We start from the raw sequence: 24,122 nt of genomic DNA, 5'->3' as shown, positions 1-24,122 counted from the left end.
TATATAAGTTACTTTGATAATATTATTTTTTTAGAATTGTGTTAAAAAAAAAATACGCTGGTTGAACAAAGGAAGTTGAGTATTATTTTCCATTCTATCATATATTTCGTATTAATTTATAGCATATATCATATATTTCATATTTAAATAAATTATTACATTAAATATATAATTAATTTTATAAATAATTAAAAAAATAACAAAATATTAAAATTTAATAATCCATATTTTTTATTGAACATCAACCCGTTCAAATACACGGTAACTTATACTAGTAAATAAACACATAAAAGAAGAGCATGAATTTTTTTTTCTGGTAACATATTAATAAACATTGAGTTTGACTCACAATATTTGCACTAGTTCTACCTTTATATAATAATTTACATCTAAAAGTTTACTTTCACATTATCTGAACTTGTGGCAATATCCTCCGTAGTGTGTACTAGTAGTAGTATTTTGTTGCATGTCCATAAATTGTCTTTGCCATGGGACATAACCATAATGTAGTTTGATTGCACTATGTTACCAAAATAACTAAACTATTGAGCACAAGTGATAATAATCTTCAATTAAAATAAAATCGATTCGGAAGCATCCATCCCAATAATTCTTGTTATTTATCTCCGAGTCAAACTCCAAGTAAATGGCCCTATTTTCCAGCAACCGGAGTGTTAACAAAATAAAAAAAATAATAATAAGTACTCCCCGGTCTCCACCGATATGCCTCACCTCTCCTATGTTCCAGGAATACTCTCCACCGGTATATTTTTGTATTTATTACGAAAGTTTTTTAATTTCTCTTAAAAGAAAAAGCTACTTGTTTTAATTTTCTGCTTTTATGTATCATTTCCTATTGTTTGTCCATGAAATTTCCTCACTAATTTCTTGAGGGTTACATTCTACGAAAGTTCCTTCCCTTGAATTTTGAGTAGAAATTGAAAATAATGCATACAGCAGAGTGAATAATATAGCATACTTCATAAGAGAGGCAACATAATAAAAAGACCAGCAAAGCTCAGTTTCAAACTTGAGGTCGATGCCCATGCTGAAAAGGCCCTTTATGGGAACCGGAGTGGACATACGGATGCGTTTAATTAGTCTCTTTTGTGAAATTAACCAGCGCAGCCAACACCAACAATAATAACAATAAAGGAGTAAAACCGTAAATAAGGACACCACATTTTAACGTGGAAAACCCTCAATGTGAGAGTAAAAAACCACGGGTCGTGCAGACCAAACAAATAACTCCACTATTATCGAATAATGAGTACAATAATCACCACCTATGGTGAAACTAACAACCTCACAAACTAGTGGGTATTCCAAACTAACAAAGAGAAGACAATACTACTCAGAACAATTTTCTAAGTAACTAATAAAGTGACAAAAAAAACATGCTCAAATTTCTGCCGAAACGGAGAACGTTCGCCGAGCACACTTTTGTCACCAGTATCAATCTTCTTCCTCTCTATGCCGTGCTCTCTGTTATTACACAGTGCCACACCCAATTGGTTTTTCTTGCACGCACTGTTGACTCACAATTGCACCAATTGTGATTCTTCAATTTAGCGCTACTGTAGCTGCTGCAGCCCTTTCACGCACACAACTTGCACAAAATTGCAATGTTTCTGTTTGTTGCCTCACCTTGCAACTAGGGATTTCAATCCCTTATATATAACAAAACACACCACTCACGTGGGCCTAGCCTATCACATAAAACAAATCTTTTTTTTTTTTCAAATCTTTTCTATTTGTTTTTCTTTTTATTTTGTGTGTGGTTCCCACTTGAGGAGGGATCGACCCAACATTCTCCTCCTCACGACTCAAGCGGGGCAATCAGTTGTCATTCCGACAACTATGCCGCAAGTCTCAATCACATTGTCATGTGCATCTTCAACCAATGCAGGAACTTCAACATCACTTGTAACAACAAGTCCTTCAAAACAGTGTACCTCTTCAAAAGCTTTCTTTCTTGGGTGGTTTTTACCTGTGCATCAGCTTCAACATCCGACTGCATCTCTTCTTCATGAGTTGGATCATCATCTTACACTTGCCACAACACTCCCGAGACAACAACTTAGCTCCATATGGAACACTGGCCACCACAATATCATCAGCTGACTCACAGAAACGGCAATAGGGACCTTGTATTTTCCGGCCACCAGATACTGGTCGCAAGATCACATTTGCTACATTTTTGCATTTACTGCATATGTGTTATCTGCGATGAATCACTCAGGGTGAAGAGCCGTTCATAAAGGTTGGCCGACGCACCACGAGCTATCAGGCAATCACGCTCCATCTCACCAAACTTGATACCTCCAAATCGCTTACTGTCAGCAACAGGCTGTCGAGTCAGTTGGTGAACTGGACCAGTGTTCCTGAATTTGACCTTGTCCTCAGACATGTGGTGCAATCGCTGGTAGAATGTTGGCCACATAAATATGAGTGAGCGGACCACCTCACCAGTCCTCCCATTGTATACTCGTTCATTCCCCCATCTTGAAAAGCCAGCTCTGTCATGTGTGGAACATAAATGGGGTTCAGTACAGCAACAAAAAATAGAAACATAAAAGTGAAACTCTGGAAAGAAATTCCTAAATTTAAAGTGAGCCTGTAGCAAATGCCAAAAGAAGGATCTACAACTGGGAACGCATTATTGTTAAATAAGAAACATAATAGTCATAAAGTAAGCAAGATCAAAAAATTGAAATACAAATTCCTAATCTATAACAACGTAAAATACAAGTAACCTAAATTGTAATTAAATCAAAACAAGTCACGAAACATTACCAGTGAAGCTGGTTAGTAATTGCTTCAACAGAGGAAGTGGAGAAAGGAGTAGCATTTCTCAGTGAACCAACACAAGCAATACCTTTTCCTAAAGCAGCTTCTAGGAGTTGCCCAGGAGTTTGTCGCGAGGGTAATGCATGTGGATTTATGACGATATCAGGAACAATACCTTGTTTTGTGAAATGAAAATTTTCCTGAGACTCAAGAAATCCTAAAACCCCCTTCTGTCCATGCATACTAGAGAACTTATCTCAAAGAACTGGACTTCGAACCTGCAAAATTTAATAGCTTTTCTTAGTGATCAAATACAAATCCATGTTCGGTATGTTTGTCCAATGTTCATTTCAGTTGTGAAACGTAAATTAAAATCCATGTTCAGTATGTTTGTCCAATGAAGTAACCCATAAAAATTTATCCACAAGGCGACGTGCATCATCATTAAAATAGTTTTTTGTTCCACCAGTTACCTGTCTTAACGATTTCTTTCCCTCGTCATTAGAAGACAGCACAACATTTTGAACATAACCCCTTTCGGTGTGTTCTAATTTTATAATGTGGTCTGTCCCTGAATCAGCACACCGCCCAACAATAATATCACCACTCTGCAAATTCGCGCCAAAAATGGAAAGCCATCCTCATCAAGGCTATCAACTCGACCAATTTTACTCTGTATCTTTCCTAAGTTTATGATGTCTTCAGGTTTCTTTCTCTTATCAGAAGATTCCTTATTTTCAATTACAGCTTTGTAACTCCTTATGTGCTCAGATCTGAACATACCACGCTGCAAAGAAGCACGGTTCATCACCAAGGAACCTTCTTGATTATTATCCGAGATGTACATTGACAGCCACAATTGCATTCTGCCAACTATAAAATTCAGACTTCGGAAGAACTTTACTTGTACCTAGATATCCAGGTTTTCCAAGACAATCAGATGCCATTGTCTGAAAAAGTGGTCTTTGAGGATAAAATAATTGGTGAGACAAAGCATCAACTCTTATATTGGGCTTTGTCGTAGAATAGCCAATAGCCCGTGAAGAACGCTTTTGGGATTGATACAACACTCTCCTTGCATGGTCATGGTTTGCAAATGGAACAAGTGAACAGCTTAGGCCCAACAAGCATGACATATCCAGCTCACAATGCGTGTATTTCACAGAAGACTTTCCCTCTTTGCCAAATAAAAACTGAACACTTCAAGCAGTCTTGAAATCCTCTTCTTCTTCAGGACCAATCAGCTCAATCATGCCATTATCCAGTAAGGACTTGAAAGATTTATGGTCCGATTTAGATCGTTTAATCTTGAGCAGATGACCAACTACAAGAGTGGACGGAGAATCCTTCCTGCATCAGATAATATACGGACTTCTCGTTGATTTTGGTCTCTTTCGATTTCCACCTAAATAGAAATTATTAACATTAGGCTCAAAAGAAACAACTAAATCACAATTTTATTGCAATTACTAGTTACTAAAAAGTATACGAGAACACAATAATAGACTGCTTATAAAGTCACCAAAATTGGAAACATAACACAAAAATAGTGGCTAGCTATCGACAAATGTGTAAATTGAAAGACAGCAGAGAACACACAGGTGTAAATTGAAAGACAGCAAAGAACAATACAGTATATATATAAACCAATTTTTGATAGCGGATAGGGACACAAATGACAGAGCACTTTGCAGAGATAGTGCATATAGAAACATGGTCTCACTCACAGAGGAAGCAAAGTTCAAGAAACTAATATAATTACGCTAACCATTTAATCTTATGTGAAGACATAAACTGAGCTGCAAAATTATTATCCAATAAAGCCCAAGTTTCCAGATGCTTAATAGCATACAACAACACCCTTTTTCTACTACATGGGTTCTCTCCATGGTTCAAAAGAAAAGTGCTATAAACTATAGTATAAAATAAAACAAATGTAGAATAGACAGTCAGCTTAGAGAGAATAAATAAAATTGAACCTGATGCGGCAATTCATTTTTCCGTCTTCTGTTTCGTAGCTCTGTTACAAATGATGTGGAATCTGAACAAACTCCAACCCAGTCCCCATTTAGGAAGACTTTGTCTTTTCTCCAAGAACAGTGGTAGTATCATCAACAAGTTCTTCCATTCCACAATCGAACAGCTGAGGAAGTATCGGTTCTGTCACATTGGTACTTACCACTCCTGTTACAGCCAAATTTTTTACAAGTCTGGGGTAGACAGGAAACAAACTTTACCCCAGTGTGAAAGATGCCTGCAACCATTAACTTCTGTTAAAATAAATGATAGCATTTAAATTTTTATAATAAAGCAGGTCAAGCACATAAAAACAGCATATTTGGGAAGCTACTAAGAGAATGGCAGAACCAGATCAATCCTTGTAAATGTTTGGGAAGTTGATACTTATAAAGTTATACTCGTGACAATGATGGATAAAGAAGAGATTACAGATTTCAACATGATTTCTTATCCAACCATTTCAATCAGAACTTACTAATTTTACAGATATATCCCCACAATAAAGGCACTTTAGAGAAGCTGGTACTGAATATGAAACTGAAGAGACCAAGATAGTCACCATAATATCTCGGCATCTAGTCTACACAGGCAGCACTATAAAGTATTGAATTGATGAAGGCGTGATTGGTAAATAAGAAACATCAGTCATAAAGTAAGCAAGATCAAAAAATTGAAATACAAATTCCTCCTCTATAACAATATAAAATAGAAGTAACCTAAATTGTAATTAAATCATAACAAGTCATGAAACATTACCAGTGAAGATGGTTAGTAATTGCTTCAACAGAGGAGGTGGAGAAAGGAGTAGCATTTCTCAGTGAACCAACACAAGCAATACATTTTCCTAAAGCAGCTTCTAGGAGTTGCCCAGCAGTTTGTCGGGAGGGAAATGCATGTGGATTTACGACGATATCAGGAACAATACCTTATTTTGTGAAAGGAAAATTTTCCTGAGACTCAAGAAATCCTAAAACCCCCTTGTGTCCATGCATACTGGAGAACTTATCTCCAAGAACTGGACTTCGAACCTGCAAAATTTAACAGTTTTTCTTAGTGATCAAATACAAATCCATGTTCAGTATGTTTGTCCAATGTTCATTTCAGTTGTGAAACGTAAATTAAAATCCATGTTCAGTATGTTTGTTCAATGAAGTAACCCATAAAAATTTATCCACAAGGCGACATGCATTATCAATAAAATTGTTTTTGGCTCCACCAGTTACCTGTCTTAACGAAACAGTAGCAAAATTCTTCCCCTCATCATTAGAAGACAGCACAACCTTTTGAACATAACCCCTTTCGGTGTGTTTTAATTTTATACTGTGGTCTGTCCTTGAATCAGCACACCGCCCAACAGTAATATCACCACTCTGCAAATTCGCGCCAACATATGGAAAGCCATCCTCATCAAGGCTATCAACTCGACCAATTTTACTCTGTATCTTTCCAAAGTTTACGATGTCTTCAGGTTTCTTTCTCTTATCAGAAGATTCCTTATTTTCAATTTCCGCTTTGTAACTCCTTATGTGCTCAGATCTGAACATACCACACTGCAGAGAAGCACGGTTCATCACCAAGGAATCTTCTTGATTATATCCGAGATGTACATTGACAGCAACAATTGCATTCTACCCATTATAGAATTCAAACTTCGGATGAACTTTACTTTGACCTAGATATCCAGGTTTTCCAAGACAATCAGATGCCATTGTCTGAAAAACTGATCTTTGAGGATAAAATAATTGGTGAGACAAAGCATCAACTCTTATATTGGGGTTTGTCGTAGAATATCCAATAGCCTGTGAAGAATGCTTCTGGGATTGATACAACACTCTCCTTGCATGGTCATGATTTGCAAATGGAACAAGTGAACAGCTTAGACCCAACAAGTATGACATATCCAGCTCACAATGCGTGTACTTCACAGAAGACTTTCCCTCTTTTCCAAATAAAAACTGAACACTTCAAGCAGTCTTGAAATCCTCTTCTTCTTCAGGACCAATCAGCTCAATCACGCCATTATCCAGTAAGGACTTGAAAGATTTATGGTCTGATTTAGATCCTTTAATCTTGAGCAGATTACCAACTACCAAGAGTGGACGGAGAATCCTTCCTGCATCAGATAATATACGCACTTCTCGTTGATTTTGGTCTCTTTCGATTTCCACCTAAATAGAAATTATTAACATTAGGCTCAAAAGAAACAACTAAATCACAATTTTATTGCAATTACTAGTTACTAAAAAGTATACGAGAACACAATAATAGACTGCTAATAAAGTCACCAAAATTGGAAACATCACAAAAATGGTGGCTAGCTAATCGACAAATGTGTAAATTGAAAGACAGCAGAGAACACACAGGTGTAAATTGAAAGACAGCAGAGAACATACAGTATATATATAAACCAAATTTTGATAGAGGATAGGGACACAAATGACAGAGCGCTTTGCAGAGATAGCGCATATAGAAAAATGGTCTTACTCACAGAGGAAGCAAAGTTCAAAAAACTAATATAATTACACTAACCATTTAATCTTATGTTAAGACATAAACTGAGCTGCAAAATTATTATCCAATAAAGCCCAATTTTCCAGACGCTTAATAGCATACAACAACACCCTTTTTCTACTACGAGGGTTCTCTCCATGGTTCAAATGAAAAGTGTTATAAATTATAGTATAAAATAAAACAAATGTAGAATAGACAGTCAGCTTAGAGAGAATAAATAAAAGTGAACCTGATGAGGCAATTCATTTTTCCGTCTTCTGTTTCGTAGCTCTGTTACAAATGATGTGGAATCTGAACAAACTCCAACCCAGTCCCCATTTAGGAAGACTTTGTCTTTTCTGCCAAGAACAGTGGTAGTATCATCAAGTTCTTCCATTCCACAATCGAACAGGTGAGGAAGTATCGGTTCTGTCACATTGGTACTTACCACTCCTGTGACAGCCAAATTTTGTACCAGTCCACAATTTTCACCATCTGGGGTGGACAGGAAACAAACCTTACCCCAGTGTGAAGGATGCCTGCAACCATAAACTTCAGTTAAAATAAATGAAAGCATTTAAATTTTTATAATAAAGCAGGTCAATTATACAAAAACAGCATATTTGGGAAGCTACTAAGAGAGTGGCAGAACTAGATCAATCCCTGTAAATGTTTGGGAAGTTGATACTTATAAAGTTATACTCGTGACAATGATGGATAAAGAAGAGATTACAGATTTCAACATGATTTCTTATCCAACCATTTCAATCAGAACTTACTAATTTTACAGATATAGCCCCACAATAAAGGCACTTTAGGGAAGCTGGTACTGAATATGAAACTGAAGAGACCAAGATAGTCACCATAATATCTCGGCATCTAGTCTAGACAGGCAGCACTATAAAGTATTGAATTGATGAACCGTGAGTTTTAAAGAACAGACGGTGGGTAGTTTGATTTAGTTTTGGTGTTCTGGTTGGTAGTAATACTCCAAGGGGACTTCACATGTTTAAGGTGTTTAGGATTATTAGTTATATTAGTAAAAAAAAAAAAAAAGGATTATTAGTTATACGATTTAGTATGATGCTGATATTAAACTTTCTATTGACACACTTCACCCACCACACAAACAACTGAAAGACTAAAACGGACAGTTAAAATTAACTTACTGGTATCTAGCATCCCCAACCTTTCCCGTGTACTGAACCTGTTGCCTTGTTCTTCTTAATTTTCAGCCATGGTTTGCAGTGGATTTGTTCGGCCAAGAGTTGCAACCACACCAGAAATCCTTTCCATCCTTTTAAAAGGATGTGTCCATGCTCCAGTAGAAAACGCTCTTTGGAGACCATTTGTAATAATGGAAGCATCAAGATAGTGCTCAATTTGAAGAACATCTCGATCTCCATGAAGATCTCTCTGCAGAGCCTTCCCAATCCGTTTCCGAGCATGTGCAAAATGTACCTCAATCTCACGCTCGAGCAGCTCACCAGCCAACTCAAGCTTCTTATTTCTAAAGTCGTCCCTGTTATCAGTTTTTCGGCGGCCAGTATATGCCATGCCAGGTACCGTGCCTTTCTTTTTAACCCTTTAATGCTCGGGAAGACATACATGTCAAGGCACTCGTCAATAGATTCGGGTGGTGGAAATTGGACACCTTTTACACGTTCCTCTAAGAAAAGAAGTGCATTCTTTCCCCTGCGAAATGTTTCGCACTTCTCATCGGCCTCCCGAATGGATGCAAAGAGAATGTTGTCAACTCTTCCATCTCCCTCTTCATAATCAATGAGATCAACAATCTCTTTATCTGAAGTGACACCAAGAGCAAAAAACAGTATCCATACAGGAATCTCCACAGACAGAAAATATACTGTCAGCATCTTCTCTCCGTTTTTAATTCCTTCAAAAGTGGAATTTTCCACCAATTTAACAACCATCCTATTTCTCTTCATCTGTGACTTGTATGAAACTTCCCAATACGGAATATTTGAAACCCAGAGCCTCTTCAGACATATCTGCTCCTGTGCAATAAAAATCTGCAACAAAAGCAATTTACAAACAATACCAAAGAAATACAGTACATTGTGAAGATATAATATAGAATAAATAAAACATTAATGCACTGCAATAAAACCTGAGGTTAAATATTTTGTAATCCCTATAAAATTGCGAATTTTTAAGATAAATTTTACTGTATTCAATTTTAGTCCCTATTTTGAAAGCATTTTACAAAACTGAGTGCCTTAAGTCCCTAAAGAAAAATAGGTACTAAAATTCGAGAAAACTTATGCAGGGATTAAACTTACACAATCATGACTAAAAACAATTTAACCCTGAAATGTATAAAAACTGTAACAAACAAGACATAAATGCATGTAAGTAAACTGAAAGGATTTGGAATTACAAAGACTAAAATTTAAGTGACCAAGATTTGTAGGGACCATTTGCATAATCAAGCCAAATAATAATGAAAAATGTGTAAAATCTTCTTTTTGCTAAACATTAACATAGCTATTAGCTACCAAAGAGGGATTCCAACAAAGTTAACTTGATACCAACTATATAATTTTCAATCTCATTGATTGCTTACATTAAATAAGTTGAGATATAGCTTGTGACTGATCATATGAATCAAATTTTTAATCTTCAGAACAGTTTGATTACCATTGCAACAAAACAGATCCATTAAAACAAAAACAAAAAAAAACAGTTTCACAGTCAAGCCAAATATATTAATCAAATACTCTACATGGTTTTCATTTCTTGAAAACTTTATACTTTAAGCAGTTTTCAACTTTACAAACTAGGAGTATATGCAATACAATGACAATGAAAATAAAAAATTTCAACTTGAAAGTGGTTTACAGATAAAAAAGTGAGCTTTAGCAACCCCAGAAACGAAAAGGAGGGAAATTGATTGTGTTTGGATGTAAATTTGGATTAGAAAACCTAGCTAATTAGAAATGTTGAATTGGGGGAGTAGAAACCCTAAATTGAAATTTAAAAAAAGAGGAAGTAAAGGGAAGAAATCTGCTACCGTAATCGGGACGGGGACGTTTGCCGGTGATGGCAGGGGGTGCTGCTGCTGCTGTTGCTGGGATTCGGCGGCGTATCTCCAATAAGCGTCAGACATGACAGTGTTAGTGAGAGACAGACAAGGTTCGATGAAGTAGAAAATGAGTTTGAGAATGAATTAGATTGTGAAAGTAACCTCCATGGTCAAATTCACAATCACCTTTTTCAGCTTCACTCATCCAACATAAATCAGACATAACCATAACAGGAAGTCTCCCAATAGTTATTTCTCTCTTCTCATCCATGATAATCTCCCTACATTTCAAAATCACACACATAAATCAACCAACGCCCTAGTAATTTCAATGTCAAATCATTTTTCATTTCTCATTTCAAAATTGCAAGCAAAACACATTAGTTGAGACAAAATTATAATAAATAAATATGAAAATGGAGGTGGCAAAAGTTCAACTTAAAAAAAAATATTCCCCACAAAATGAAGATTCACGATATTAATTTTTTATTTATTTAACAGTTTTTTTTTTTTTTTTTGTATATGTTATGCTTTTAAAATATAATTTTTTCGTTGTTCAACTGTACTTTAAAATTTGCCCTGCCCGTCCCTCCCCAAACTTAAATCCTGGCTCCGTCCATAATCTCATTAACACACATAAACAATAAATAAGAACAAATCACAAGTTTCAAAGCATACGAATTTAAAAAACAATTCCTTTAACAAAAGAACAACAATAACTCATTAATTTCTTATGAAAAAACTTGAAGAAATGAGGGAAAAAAAATTCTAACCTGAACTTGAACATCAACTTTCATTTTCGAGACCAAAATCAACGAGAAGTGCGTATATTATCCGATGCAGGGAGGATTCTCCGTCCAATCTTGGTAGTTAGTAATTTGCTCAAGACTAAAGGATCTAAATCGAACCATAAATCTTTAAAGTCCTTACTAGATAGTGGGATAGAGAGCATAAGTGTTGATTCCGTACAATCCTTTGCCGGAACTTCTTAGAAAGTACATATAACCATCAATTCCCCAATCTGTTCCCCACGAGTTTTTGAGAATCCAATAAGGCACTCCATCAGAAGATTGACCATACCCTACTATCAGCATTCCATGAGTTGCTGGCTTTTTATCGCTGATCACCTTCGTAGAAAACCCCTTATAAACACCATCTCTCCCTTTGTATCCTTTGAAATTTTTCACATCCTCCGCAGGGATACATAGTTTTACCAATATAGGTTGGCGTTTAACCGCCTTGAGCATATCATTGAGTATCTTGTCAGGATTTTTTGACTCAACATCAATACGCTTATAATCGTCAATATAAACGACACGTCTTCCTGTTAGCTGTTAATTAATTAGATTGAAAAAAACCATTAGTAATAAAATAATAAACTAAATTTACCATAAAAAAATGAGAAAAGGAGACAAATAACTATTGTACCTTGTTTCTTCGGCAAATCATCTTGGCATTCATATATGGGTAATCTTCTTCCAAAGAAATCCCATTCCTTTTTATATATTCGAAAGCTGCTGATGGTTGGCCACCTTGAGAAGTACCACGTTTTGTGTCACAGACGCAACAGTCGATCAATTCCTGCTCTGAAAAGGCCAAAAGTGTCTTGGGCTTTGACTTAATAAAATATATGCCCTCGACGGCGCCTATCGCTCCGAAAGCCCAACAAGCATCTATAAATTAAAATTAGTACAATATATCATTATTAGATATATATATATATATATATATATATATATAAGGCTTGTATGAATGACAAAGTCATTGCGAATACTTTATATACAATGAGTTTAATTTCGCAATTTTAATGTATCCCGATCCATTTATACATGTCTCGGCTAATATTCTAGATAAATTAGTTGGGGTGTTATATTAATAATATCAATTTGTCTTGGAATAAGAAAAGTCAACAATGTATGTATTAATACACAAGGGTAATTTAATAGTAATAGTAAAACACTTTTATGACAAAATTATTATTCCAAGAACTTTTTTTAATAGCCGTGATTTTTGAAAAAGTTCTTGTAAAAAGGATGAAAGAAGTACATACTAATATCTATTTGATCTTTAACCGGAGTCACAGCACCTTCTTTTCTCCAATCCCATTGGTGATGGTAAATGTGTTGCTGAGGCACAACAAGCAGAGGCACAACAAGCTGTCTATCTCTCTTATTCTTCAACCACTGCAATGTAATTTTTTAATGCATGAATATGGCTTGCAATGGAAATCATTGTCTATCTCTCGTATATATCAATTCAACACTTTTGGAAGGTGGATTTTAATAACAGTGAATAGATGAGACTCATTTTTAATTATAAAAAAATCAATTAATTAAGGAGCTAGCTAGCAGATATGTATATAAATCTTTTTTTAAGAGGATTGGTTTAAGAATCTTTACTATATCTGCTAGATCTATAGAAAAGATTCATGGTAAAGATTTATCGATTCATCGTTCCAATTCTCGTCCCCGTCAGATTATTGATCTATTGTATCATTAAGCATAGATGATCTATTGTATCATTAAGCATAGATGAATACTCTGAATACATTGCATGCATGAAGTTTTTCTACATACCAGGATGTAGAGTAGCGAACAAAGACCCACGGCAGCGCACACAAAAATTTGAATCAGCATGATGATCATTGTTCCTCTTCGTTGCCTAGTAAAATAAAATCAACTCCATGATTAATGTGGCTTAACAAAGAAAATTAAAATAAAAGGAAGCAATGAAAAATCATGGAAATCACTTGAAATTAAAATTTTGTTTCTGGAAACAAGTACTACTAAGAGTAACTTAAAAGAGTTGCTGGGAATTAAAAAAGGTTTGTTTACCCCTTTGAGTGTGTGGAATTATTATAGGTTTGTTGAAGAGTATCGGTCCTCTTCTTCAAGCACTTCCCCTCATTCATTACCAATTCCACACATTCAATAACAATTCCACACACTCAAAGGGGTTCTAACTAACAAACTATAAAGCAGCCAATGAACACCATAAGAAATCTCTCAATACAGTCTCACAACGACATGTAAAAATAGTAGTATATAGAAGAGACAAACTCTAAAGAAATTGCTAGGTTCATGCAGTGATGTCTAAAATGAAAATCATAAAATCAATCAACTCCAAATATAACAACACAAGCAAAACGAAGAGTTAGATAATGATTAAGCTAAAGCGAAGTTATACTAAAAAGGAAAAATGCAATTATGAAGCAGATTTAGAGTAGAAATACAGAAACAGTAGAAATGGTAGTGTTGCTACCTTGCAGTTGATGAATGTGCTTTGACGGGAGGAGCTAGCAACGTTGATGGTGAAAAGCAGAGGAAAAAAATGGAGTGATTGTATGTATGAATGGGTAAGAAGACGAAAAGAAAACCCTTAGAATCTTCTAAAAATGTAAACAAACTCTTACGCACACTATAACAATAAAATCATGAAACGGTGTCGTTCATCAACCCATTCACAAAGGGTAGTAGTAGTGCTTGTTTTTGTGTGTGCCTAGCGTTGCAGTGCGGAAAGGATTTGTTTCAAACATTCCATATTTGGCAGTGTGTCTTTATAGATTTATAAATAGTTGTAGAAAAGAGAGATTAAAACTGAAATACCAATTGTTCTTGTTGTTGTTCTTGTTCCTCAAAGTAAGTAGCGCAGATGCTTGTTTTGCAGGATAGTAAACAGTTGAAGAAAAAAGAGATTAAATCTGAAATACCAATTGTTCTTGTTCTTGTTTGTTTTGCAGGATAGTAAATAGTTGATGAAAAGAGAGATTAAAACTGAAATACCACTTGTTTTTCTTCCTCAAAGTGAGTAGCGCTTATTTTGCAGAATAGTAAATTGTTGAAGAAAAGAGAGATTAAAAATACTAGTATATAGATTAAAAATGCAATTATGAAGCAGATTTAGAGTAGAAATGGTAGTGTTGCTACCTTGCGGTTGATGAATGTGCTTTGACGGGAGGAGCTAGCAACGTTGATGGTGAAAAGCAGAGGAAAAAATGGAGTGATTGTATGAATGAATGGGTAAGAAGACGAAAAGAAAACCCTTAGAATCTTCTAGAAATGTAAACAAACTCTTACGCACACTATAACAATTAAATCATGAAACGGTGTCGTTGATCAACCCATTCACAAAGGGTAGTAGTATATGGTACTTATTTTGCAGGGTAGTGGCTTGTTGTTGCATTGCATTGCGATGGTACTTATTTTGCAGGGTAGTGGCTTGTTGTTGCATTGCATTGCAGGTAGTGGTAGTGTAGTGTGATTGTTTTGTTTAACCAAATGCAATCATGATTGACCATGTGACACTCATGCAGGAAATTTATTTCAAACATTCCACCATATTTCGTGCGTCCTTATTTTATTTTACTTTTTTTTTTTTTTAATAAAGATTTATTTTCATATCTCACATATTTTTAATACAACAATTTAGTCTCTAACAAAAAAAACTAATCCGTAACATTTTCGAACACAAATTAGTCTCTACTATTTTATCCCTAATATAAAAATGTCAGAGACTAACGACCTGTTTGGAATAACTTATTTTTGAACTTATATAAAGCAACTTATGTAAATAAATAAGTTTTTATGTTAATTTTATAAAATAACTTACACAAATAAATAAGATTTTATGTTAGAATGACTAAATTGACCACTCAAAAATATGTTAAAATTCATATATTTTATAAATTTGTGGCGGTGTCTTGATTCAAAAAAAAATGTAGCGGCGTTAGTGTCTTATACTTTTTACATTAACGTTGTCGTTGTGTCCGTGTCATATCGCGGTGTCCGTGTGAGAGTTCGTGCTTCATTGCAAACACAAATTAATCTTTAACATTTTCATACGAACACAAATTAATCTCTACTAGTAGTTTGTCCCCAATATAAAAATGTCAAAGACTAATTTTAATTTTAGAAGGACTAAATTGACCACTCAAAAATATGTTAAAATTTATATATTTTATAAATTTGTGGCGGTGTCTTGATTAAAAAAAAATGTAGCGGTGTTAGTGTCTTATACTTTTTACATTAGCGTTGTCATCGTGTCCGTGCCATATCGCGGTGTCCGTGTGAGAGTTCGTGTTTCATTGTAGACACAAATTAAAAAATTAATGATTATCTATACGATATAAACTTTCAATCCAACAATAAATTTCGTAAAATTCATATTCGGTAGATCACTTATCCACAGTGAATCACTTGTAAAAGTGGTCTACCGTAACATTAGCCTACAAATAAATGGTAGTATTTGGGTAAAGTGAGTGAAATTTGTTTGTAGGAAGAACATGCAGCATTGCAGGGTAGTGGCTTGTGTGATTGTTTTGTACCATAACGAAATGGAATCATGATTGAGTATGTGACGCTCAAACAGGTAATTTATTTCAAACATTCCATATTTCGTGCGTCTTTGTTTTATTTTACTTTTTTATTTTTTTTAATAAAGACTTATTTTTATATCTCACAAATTTTTAATAGAACAATTTAGTCTCTAAAAAAAACTAATCCGTAACATTTTCGAACACAAATTAGTCTCTACTGCTTTATGCCCAATATAAAAATGTCAGAGACTAAGGGTTTGTTTGAAATAACTTATTTTTGAACTTATATAAAGCAACTTATGCAAATAAATAAGATTTTAGGTTAATTTATAAGTTTACGCTAACAAAAAACTGTAGTTTTATAAGTTATTTTTTCACAAACTTATAATAACACATAAAAATTTATTTATTTGCATAAATTATTTTGCCTAAACTCAAAAATAAGTTATTCCGAACGAATTCTAGTTTTAATTTTATTTTTAGAAGGAACTAAATTGACCGGTCAAAAATATCTTAAAACTAAAACTAAAATGAGACCTCTTTCTAATTTTTTTTTAAACTTCTAAATCCTTTTTTAAAACTAGGACACAACCTCCAAATTGTTTTGTCCGGGACGACCATCATGAAAATGGAGTATTATTTTCTTCCTAAATGTGCTACAATCCCATGCACATTCTTACTAGTTTTTAATACCATATATCCGTTAGAATTTAACTTATATATATGGTTAGGTGTAAAGTTATTTTACACATGCGTTTAATAATATACCAACACATAATGTATAGTGTTTAAGAACATATGATGTGTCACATTCATCCAATGATGTGACAACAAATCATTGAATACATGTGTAAAAAAAATTTACATTAACAATGCATACAAATTAATCTTTATCGGTTATGCTTTAAAAGTATATGTATCTAGAAATTTGAGTTTAATTCCTACAAATCAGTTGTAGTTGTAATTAGCTTTGGTCTTTGACGTTAAATGATAGCTGACTAACCAAATTGAATCATGATTGAGCATGTCACGCTAACGCGTGTAATTTATTTCGCCCCTATGGTATGTTTGATTCACGGTTTTTAATTATTTAAAAAATTAAATTGATTAGTTATTATAAAAAACATTTAAATAATACTCCTAATAACTAATTTCACACGGAATAAAGAATCATTGTTGGAGGAAATAAACGGGAACACCAATCAAAATCACTATAACTAGCCTGTGTCCCATTTCCGTTCCGCTCTTTTCATTTTCTTTTTTCTTTTTTTTATGTGAGGCTTTTTTATCAACATTTTTAGCGGTAAGTATATTGTTAATCCCTACAAAAAATTTCTCCACAAAATTTTAGTCTGTACCAAAATCAAATTAGTTATGGGTAGCAGCTTAAATTTGAATTATCAAGGTTATTTTTTTCTTGAATATCAAAGGATTAATGCTGAAAAATAAAATTAGTTTAATTAATCTTAAACTCTTAAATATTTTGAATGAGTTTTTGTAGACATGCTTAAAATATCATAAAAAATTTATTTACTAAAATTTAGAATTTTTTTCAGATGTATGGAATGAATTAAATATAATTTTTTGAAATGTCAAAACTTCAAAATAAAATTAACGAAAATAAGACCACAAAATTAAAGGGATTTGCTACAATAGACCCACTCATTTTTATGAAGGTCTATTTTTTTTGGGTACAGTTATGAAGGTCTATTTTAACAAGTAGCACTTTTTCATTTGGACAAAAAATCCATTTTTTTTATTTTTGAAAAGATAAAAACTAAGGGACACAAATGTATTTTACGATTTGTTTCCCTCCTATTTTTCCCTCCTGACTCTTCTGTTCTCTCTTTCTCTTTGGTGTTTCTCTCTTTCGTGTATTGTTGGCGGTTGCTAATGACAATTCTATTTTGTAGACTTTTGATCATCGTATTATTGTGTAGCAAACGTTGTTGCAATTCCTTGTTTCATGGAACCACTTTTTCCAAGCCATTTTTCTGCAAAATCTATTCAATCCAATCCACAAACAACCGTTCAAATTGGTCGGGATTGTTATAATAAATAAACACCGTGTTATATGTTATACTTATTAATCTTAAAGTAAAAATTGTTCTCTGCACAATCTTTCTCATACTGGATAGAGTGATTTTTTACCGTTCACTTCACTTTTTTACAAGAATAACAGGGAAACACAATGTAGAAAGAGAGAATTGAAGAGTTAGAAAAGAAAAAAAATCATAAATTACATATATGCCCCTTAGTTTTTATTTATCAAAAATAAAAAAATAAAAGAAGAATTTTTTGTTCAAGTGAAAAGGTATTATTTGCTAAAATAGACCATAAAAATTAGTGGGTCTATTGTAGCAAACCCTTGTTTAAATTAGCATTTCTTTAAGAATTAATCTAATATTTAAATTAACATTTTATTCAGAAAGTAAAGAAATTGATTTAATACATGTTATGATATGAATATTATTCAAAATAATATCTCAAGAATTTTAGTGTGAATTAATTCAATTAGTTAGATAGATACATTAGATTAGATTGTTTTTTGTGTGTTCGATTGTCTGGTGGTTAGACCTACACACACTATAAGTGTGGTGACGGTGACATGGAGAATATAGGGTTCGAAACCCAACCCTTTCGATAATATCTTAGAACTTACCAATTGAGTTACTCTTATAGGTAATTAGAGTTGTTTTTATTAAATAAGTTTTGTTGAATAATCAATTTTCTACTATTTTAATTGACCGGAGAATAATTAATTAATTTACTACTGTCAAAAAAAATTGTCTCCTGCAATAATAAAAAGATGAAATAATAAATTTATAAAAAAGGTAATAGATTAACTATAATTTAATTCTTAAAAAAAAAACAAAAAAACTATTAAATCATATACCACATCTTCTGCAACAAAAGAAAAACATTATTTGGATTGAAAACATTCTTGATTGGGGTTTGGAGCACAAGGTTGAGAGAACTAGTGCTGCCTCTTTTTCTCCACGCCTTCAAATTGTGATTTTCCATCTTTCCTTGTCTTTACCATCAAGGATTTGCTTTGATTTCATCTTGACCGATTTAACAAGAAATGATAACTCATCTTTATCTTTATTATCCTTCTGCATCATGTTGCCATTGCCAGAATCTTCAAAAGACATTTTCATTTCTCTGGGAACTGAAAATTCCATTTGACCCTTCTTGTGCTTGTGTGCTAGCTGATGCCAGGCATTTGCAGCACTCCTGATAACATCCACAATTAAAAGTGAGTTTTCATTATGAAATGAAAACCTTCATATACAAGCATCTTGAACTGCAGAAAATACATTGCATTTCAATGTCACCTGTTAAACAAATAGTACCAGAACAACCGGTATTGAATGGATTTGAGTCCTCTAAAGTGAATACTAAACACACATGATTTGTTATACATGTGTGTGCATACAAGATAAACCATCGATGTTTTCATCAATGGTGGATGGATATTAAGTGAATTGATCCATATAGAAAAGCCGAACCGAATATAGGTGTAAGCAATAAAAAGTAAAAACATGGTAACTGACAAATTAGTAGTATTTATTTAATTAATAATTAATTAAAGTTGTGTTATCAGCTGCTTGTAATAACTTTAACAGAAGCAACAATACACTATTTATTGAACACAGAAAATACCTTTTAAATTGCGGATCGGTGGGAATTTAGAGGTGGGAATAGGCTAGGCCGAGCTAGGCTTTGCCAAGCCTGAGCCTGGCCTGTCAAAAAATCGAAGGTCTGAGCCTGGCCTGTGGCCTATCATAGGCTTAAATTCTAGGCCTGAGCCTGGCCTTTTGAAAGTCTGATGTGGCCTGTTAGCCTGTTTAAAAGCCTATTTCATATGAACATATTTAAATAAATAATTATATTTATTTTGAAATATACTTATGAACTAATAAAATAATGTTTCATTTGATATTTTAGAGAATTTGACTATATATGTCATCATATTTCAATTCTAGTTTATAATAATACATTTATATATGTTAAAAACTAATGTAGATTAATAAACTTAAATTACTAAAAAGTTAATAGATTTATAATTTAATCAAAGTATAAATTTTAATATATAAATAATAATCGTAATAAAAATATTATTCATGTTAACTTAAATAGGCCGGCCTAGTAGGCCTCAAAGGCTTTTTTAATGGCCTGCGGCCTGGCCTTTTTAGCTAAATAGGCTTATAAAAAAGCATTGGCCTGCTCTATTTAAAGAAATAGGCTGGCCTGGCCTGAGCCTATGTAGGCTAGGCCTTAAGGCCATGTAGGCCGGCCTGGCCTGTTCCCACCTCTAGGTGGGATCAATAGCATAGTCAGGATCGAAACGACGTGCAAAACGTGGATCATCACTATATGTACTGTTTGGTACTTTACCCTCATCAATAACATTCTCCTTCCCCATTTTGTCCTTCCCTTATTTAAATTTTAGATTGTATCCCTTGAGACTGGTTTCTGTCCCCTTGTCATCAGCAAGCAATAGTTCAAGCTCTTCTTTGCTTGGTTTGTCAACTACAACCATATCCATATATTGGAGCTTATTATGATCCTTGTTATTTTTACTACATTGTGCCTTCTTCCTCTTCTTAACACAAGGTTCCTCAATGAAGAACTCGTCTGCTTCCTCAATTGCTTGTTGATCACTATCATCATCATCTGACGAACACTTCAATTTATTTTTGTTGGCCTTCTTTTTCTCACGCCTTTTCCTCAGAGATGCTTCCAAATGATCTTTTATTCTTCTTTTCCATTAATTTTTTATTTACACATTCCAATCCTGAATGGAAGGTCACCTCCATCTCTTGGCCAACATCATGTTCAGCATCTTCATCTGAACCATTGCCTGAATAGACCAAACAACGATACATGTCTTGTTTTCTAGCTTTTTCATCAAGCTGATCATCAGTCTCACTGCTATCATTGTTACCTTCATCACTTTTTTCATCTTCAATGTCGGATAGAGCAGGCCCACAAATATCCTCCTCTTTCATACGTTGAAGGCCAAACTGAATTGGATAAACAGCTACCGATTTGATCATTCCATTAGGTGGGACAAATGAATTGAATACCACATACATGTCAACAGCCTACAACCAAAAATAAATAAATTCATATTCACAACATTTTCGCAAAACCAAATGTTACAACTATTAGCATTTAAATTAAAAATTTGTTACATCAACATCACATTAGACTTGACATGCACACCTTCACATGGTTCCAGTCCATGTTGACAACAGCCAGCCTATAAGTATCTTTCTCAATCACTGCTACCTCTTCCTGATCCTACTCAACAACAACAATAGTGAATTAATAATAAAATAAGGTTTAAATATATGTCTTTGGTCCTGCAACTGAAAATATTCCACTTTTTAAATTTCAGTCTTCCACCATTAGTAGTGACATAAGGACTAAATTCAAGCACTGTACATATTAATTGTAAGGACCAATTTCAATGAAACAAACGAACGAGGAACAAAGCAAAGGGTCATACCGAAGTGTCTGTATCTTCTTCATCTTTGGTAGTAGAATTTGATTCATTAGTCTCTACTTCTGAGTATGCTCCTTTATCGTTCTCCTCTTCTAGCAATCCCTCTTCTTGATGGCGAAGAAAATCTGATTTGTTGTTGTTTTGAATGGGCCTGCCTCTCTTGTCGATTGGTGCAGAGTAAGAGAAAAAGTATTGTGACTCAAACAACAACGAAGTCGAGGGGTAAAGGCAACGACACAATGAAGGGATAAGCCTATTAGATAAAAATGAATGCTAACTTGCGCCGTCTTCCACACTTAAGAATGCTAACTAGCTCGTTATGTCAGCAATAACACACTCCATTAATAGTGTGCAATAACACACTGATATGGATATGTTTGTGACTGTCATGATATGAACTTCACTGTCATACTACCAAAGGATGTGAAAACCAAAACAGAAAGACTTCTGTTTTGATGATTGACTAAGCTATCCTCTTCATAAAGAGAACTCAGTATACATACCACCAACATTAGAAACTTATATTTTTGCCTTCGGGCTATTAAGAGAAAGAAGCTAGTTTCAATTTTGGGTATGGAGAATCACAGCAATGACAAGAGAAGACTCAGATCGGTTATTCACAACAATTGGTCAGAACTTATGAACTACGAACTACTTTGGTCTCACTAACTTCAATACATAAAGCATGCTAATAATTAAAGGGGCAGGATTTCTCATTAAAAATCAATTGGTCAAATTCAACTGGTTTTTTCTTTCTGTTCATTGACGTCTCTAGTTGTTTTTTAGAAGATCTTACTAAAAAATAACACTCAAAATTAACAAAAAGTTTAATCTTTCAAAATCCTCACTCAATGTTAATGTTTAGAGAGATTAACTTCTTCAAGCACTTCCCCTCATTCATTACCAATTCCACACACACAGGGTTCTAACTAACAAACTAAAAGGTATATATAAACTATAAAGCAGCCAATGAACACCATAAGAAATCTCTCAACACAGTCTCACAACGACATGTAAAAATAGTAGTATATAGATTTATAAATAGTTGAAGAAAAGAGAGATTAAAATTGAAATACCCCTTAAGTTGTTCCTCAAAACAAGTAGCAGTAAAAAGTAACATAATGGATAAAACAAAGTCCCTAGATTCAAAAGCAGTGAACACAAAAGGTGTCTTCATCCTCTTTAAACACCCGGTATGTAGAGCCAGGATTCCTGCGCAACCTTTCAAATAATTTTTCTTCTTCAATGTCAGAACCACGGAAGGTGTTGGGGCCGGAGCAATCAACGAAAACCTTATTATTCTCTTCATATACTCTATATGTATTGCCAACTCTCTTGTGCAAGCTTTTAAAGAATTCATCTTCGCTGCCATCATCGTCATAACTGCCAAGAGGTAAAAGGTGCTCCAATTCATCTGCTGTTCGATCACCGAAACCGTTGGGCATTGAGGCATTCCGTTCAAATGTTTCCTTGAAGACACTGAATCTGTAGAGTTTCTCTTTTAGCGAAGGGTATGTTTTGCCATATTCCTTGCACCAGATTTGGAAGTCGAAATAGAGAAGGATAAGGTTAGCCCAACCATCCAGAATACACCAGAGAGACAAAGCAACGCCCATCACCGTTTCTTTCAAACTCTTTATTCCTAAAATCAGATTAATTAGGTTTAATTATTATTTTGCAATTATCAAGAGAGAGACAAAAAATATAGAATTCAGATTTCATCGTTTTTACCTTTAGGAAGAAGAGACGGTGGAGGCGAAGCAGCCAAGACATCGGAACCTTGTGGTGGTTGTTGCGGCGGCTGAGAATGCCGATAGCGAGGGTTTTTCATGCTGGCTCGAGAAGGAAGGAGGGTTGAGAGAGAGAGAGAGATTTTGGCGAAATGGGGAATGAATGGAATGAATGATGATCAAAATAATTGTTTCAATTTAACCGGGGGCATTATTTATATTTATATAAGTTACTTTGATAATATTATTTTTTTAGGATCGTGTTAAAAAAAAAAGCTGGATGTGAAGTATTACCTTCCATTCTAGCATATATATTAATATGAAATATAAACAAGATTAATAATATATAAGTATATTGTTATGAATAATTTGGTGGATGTCCTTTAAGTATTGACTCATTTCACTGGCCCATTATATTGTCCTATAAATATAACTTGTATTGTCATGTAAACATACACATTGATGAGAATAATACAATCTCTATTCTCTCTCTCTTCTTATCTCCTCTATACTTATATATTATTACTCTTGCTTATACCAGCACGAGGTTACCAACTGAGGTACGCAACTCTTAATCTATTTTTATGAAACCATATATTTATTAATCGTATGAACCTTGTAATAATAATAATAATTAAAATTAAATAAATAAACATCATTTCTTTATGTATTTGATTGTTCGATGTTGTTTACGCTTCGTGACCGACATTTGTATGGTGAAGCATAACACTTTGATCATTCATATTACATAAAATGTTGATCGATTATTTATATAAGTTACTTTGATAATATTATTTTTTTAGAATTGTGTTAAAAAAAAAATACGCAACACGGGAAGTTGAGTATTACTTTCCATTCTAGCATATATTTCGTATTAATTTATAGCATATATCATATATTTCATATTTAAATAAATTATTACATTAAATATATAATTAATTTTATAAATAATTAAAAAAAAACAAAATATTAAAATTTAATAATTCATATTTTTTATTGAACATCAACCCGTGCAAATGCACGGTAACTTATACTAGTAAATAAACACACAAAAGAAGAGCATGAATTTTTTGTTGCATGTCCATAAGTACAATTCATTTGATAACTAAAAGGTATATGTATGATGTCCGAGTTCGAAATAATATTTCTCATTTTTCCACAATAAAAATGCAAGTCTAATCATTAGGCTTAATAGATTACTTCACAAAAAAAGTATTT

At 33.8% G+C, this 24,122-nt stretch overlaps 2 protein-coding genes and 2 pseudogenes across 2 annotated transcripts; all 4 read right to left on the bottom strand.

The window, feature by feature from the left end:
• Window positions 1-1,141: 1,141 nt before the first annotated feature.
• On the bottom strand, window positions 1,142-10,744 carry LOC123897540 (annotated as a pseudogene).
• A 530-nt stretch (window positions 10,745-11,274) lies between these two features.
• Window positions 11,275-11,806, bottom strand: LOC123895741 (P34 probable thiol protease-like). Its single transcript, XM_045946232.1, has 2 exons — window positions 11,774-11,806; window positions 11,275-11,676 (listed from the first exon to the last, which is right to left on the bottom strand). The coding sequence occupies exons 1-2, from the start codon at window positions 11,804-11,806 to the stop codon at window positions 11,275-11,277; spliced, it is 435 nt and encodes a 144-aa protein (XP_045802188.1).
• An 8,153-nt stretch (window positions 11,807-19,959) lies between these two features.
• Window positions 19,960-21,438, bottom strand: LOC123897544 (annotated as a pseudogene).
• A 781-nt stretch (window positions 21,439-22,219) lies between these two features.
• LOC123897543 lies at window positions 22,220-23,083 on the bottom strand. Its single transcript, XM_045948231.1, has 2 exons — window positions 22,906-23,083; window positions 22,220-22,816 (listed from the first exon to the last, which is right to left on the bottom strand). Exons 1-2 carry the CDS (start codon window positions 23,003-23,005, stop codon window positions 22,320-22,322), a joined length of 597 nt encoding a protein of 198 aa, XP_045804187.1. The 5' UTR covers window positions 23,006-23,083; the 3' UTR covers window positions 22,220-22,319.
• Window positions 23,084-24,122: the final 1,039 nt, after the last annotated feature.

Source organism: Trifolium pratense, linkage group LG7, assembly GCF_020283565.1.
Source record: "Trifolium pratense cultivar HEN17-A07 linkage group LG7, ARS_RC_1.1, whole genome shotgun sequence".
Taxonomy (NCBI): Eukaryota; Viridiplantae; Streptophyta; class Magnoliopsida; order Fabales; family Fabaceae; genus Trifolium; species Trifolium pratense.
The sequence above is the reverse complement of the archived record's forward strand: the minus strand, read 5'-3'. Positions and strand labels throughout refer to the sequence as shown.

Coding starts and splice junctions, on each gene's coding strand:
- LOC123897543 (XM_045948231.1), bottom strand. CDS start 23,005: ATGAAAAACCCTCGCTATCGGCATTCTCAGCCGCCGCAACAACCACCA. Junction 22,817..22,905: donor ACCGTCTCTTCTTCCTAAAG/GTAAAAACGATG, acceptor ATCTGATTTTAG/GAATAAAGAGTTTGAAAGAA.
- LOC123895741 (XM_045946232.1), bottom strand. CDS start 11,806: ATGAATGCCAAGATGATTTGCCGAAGAAACAAG. Junction 11,677..11,773: donor TGATTTGCCGAAGAAACAAG/GTACAATAGTTA, acceptor ATTAATTAACAG/CTAACAGGAAGACGTGTCGT.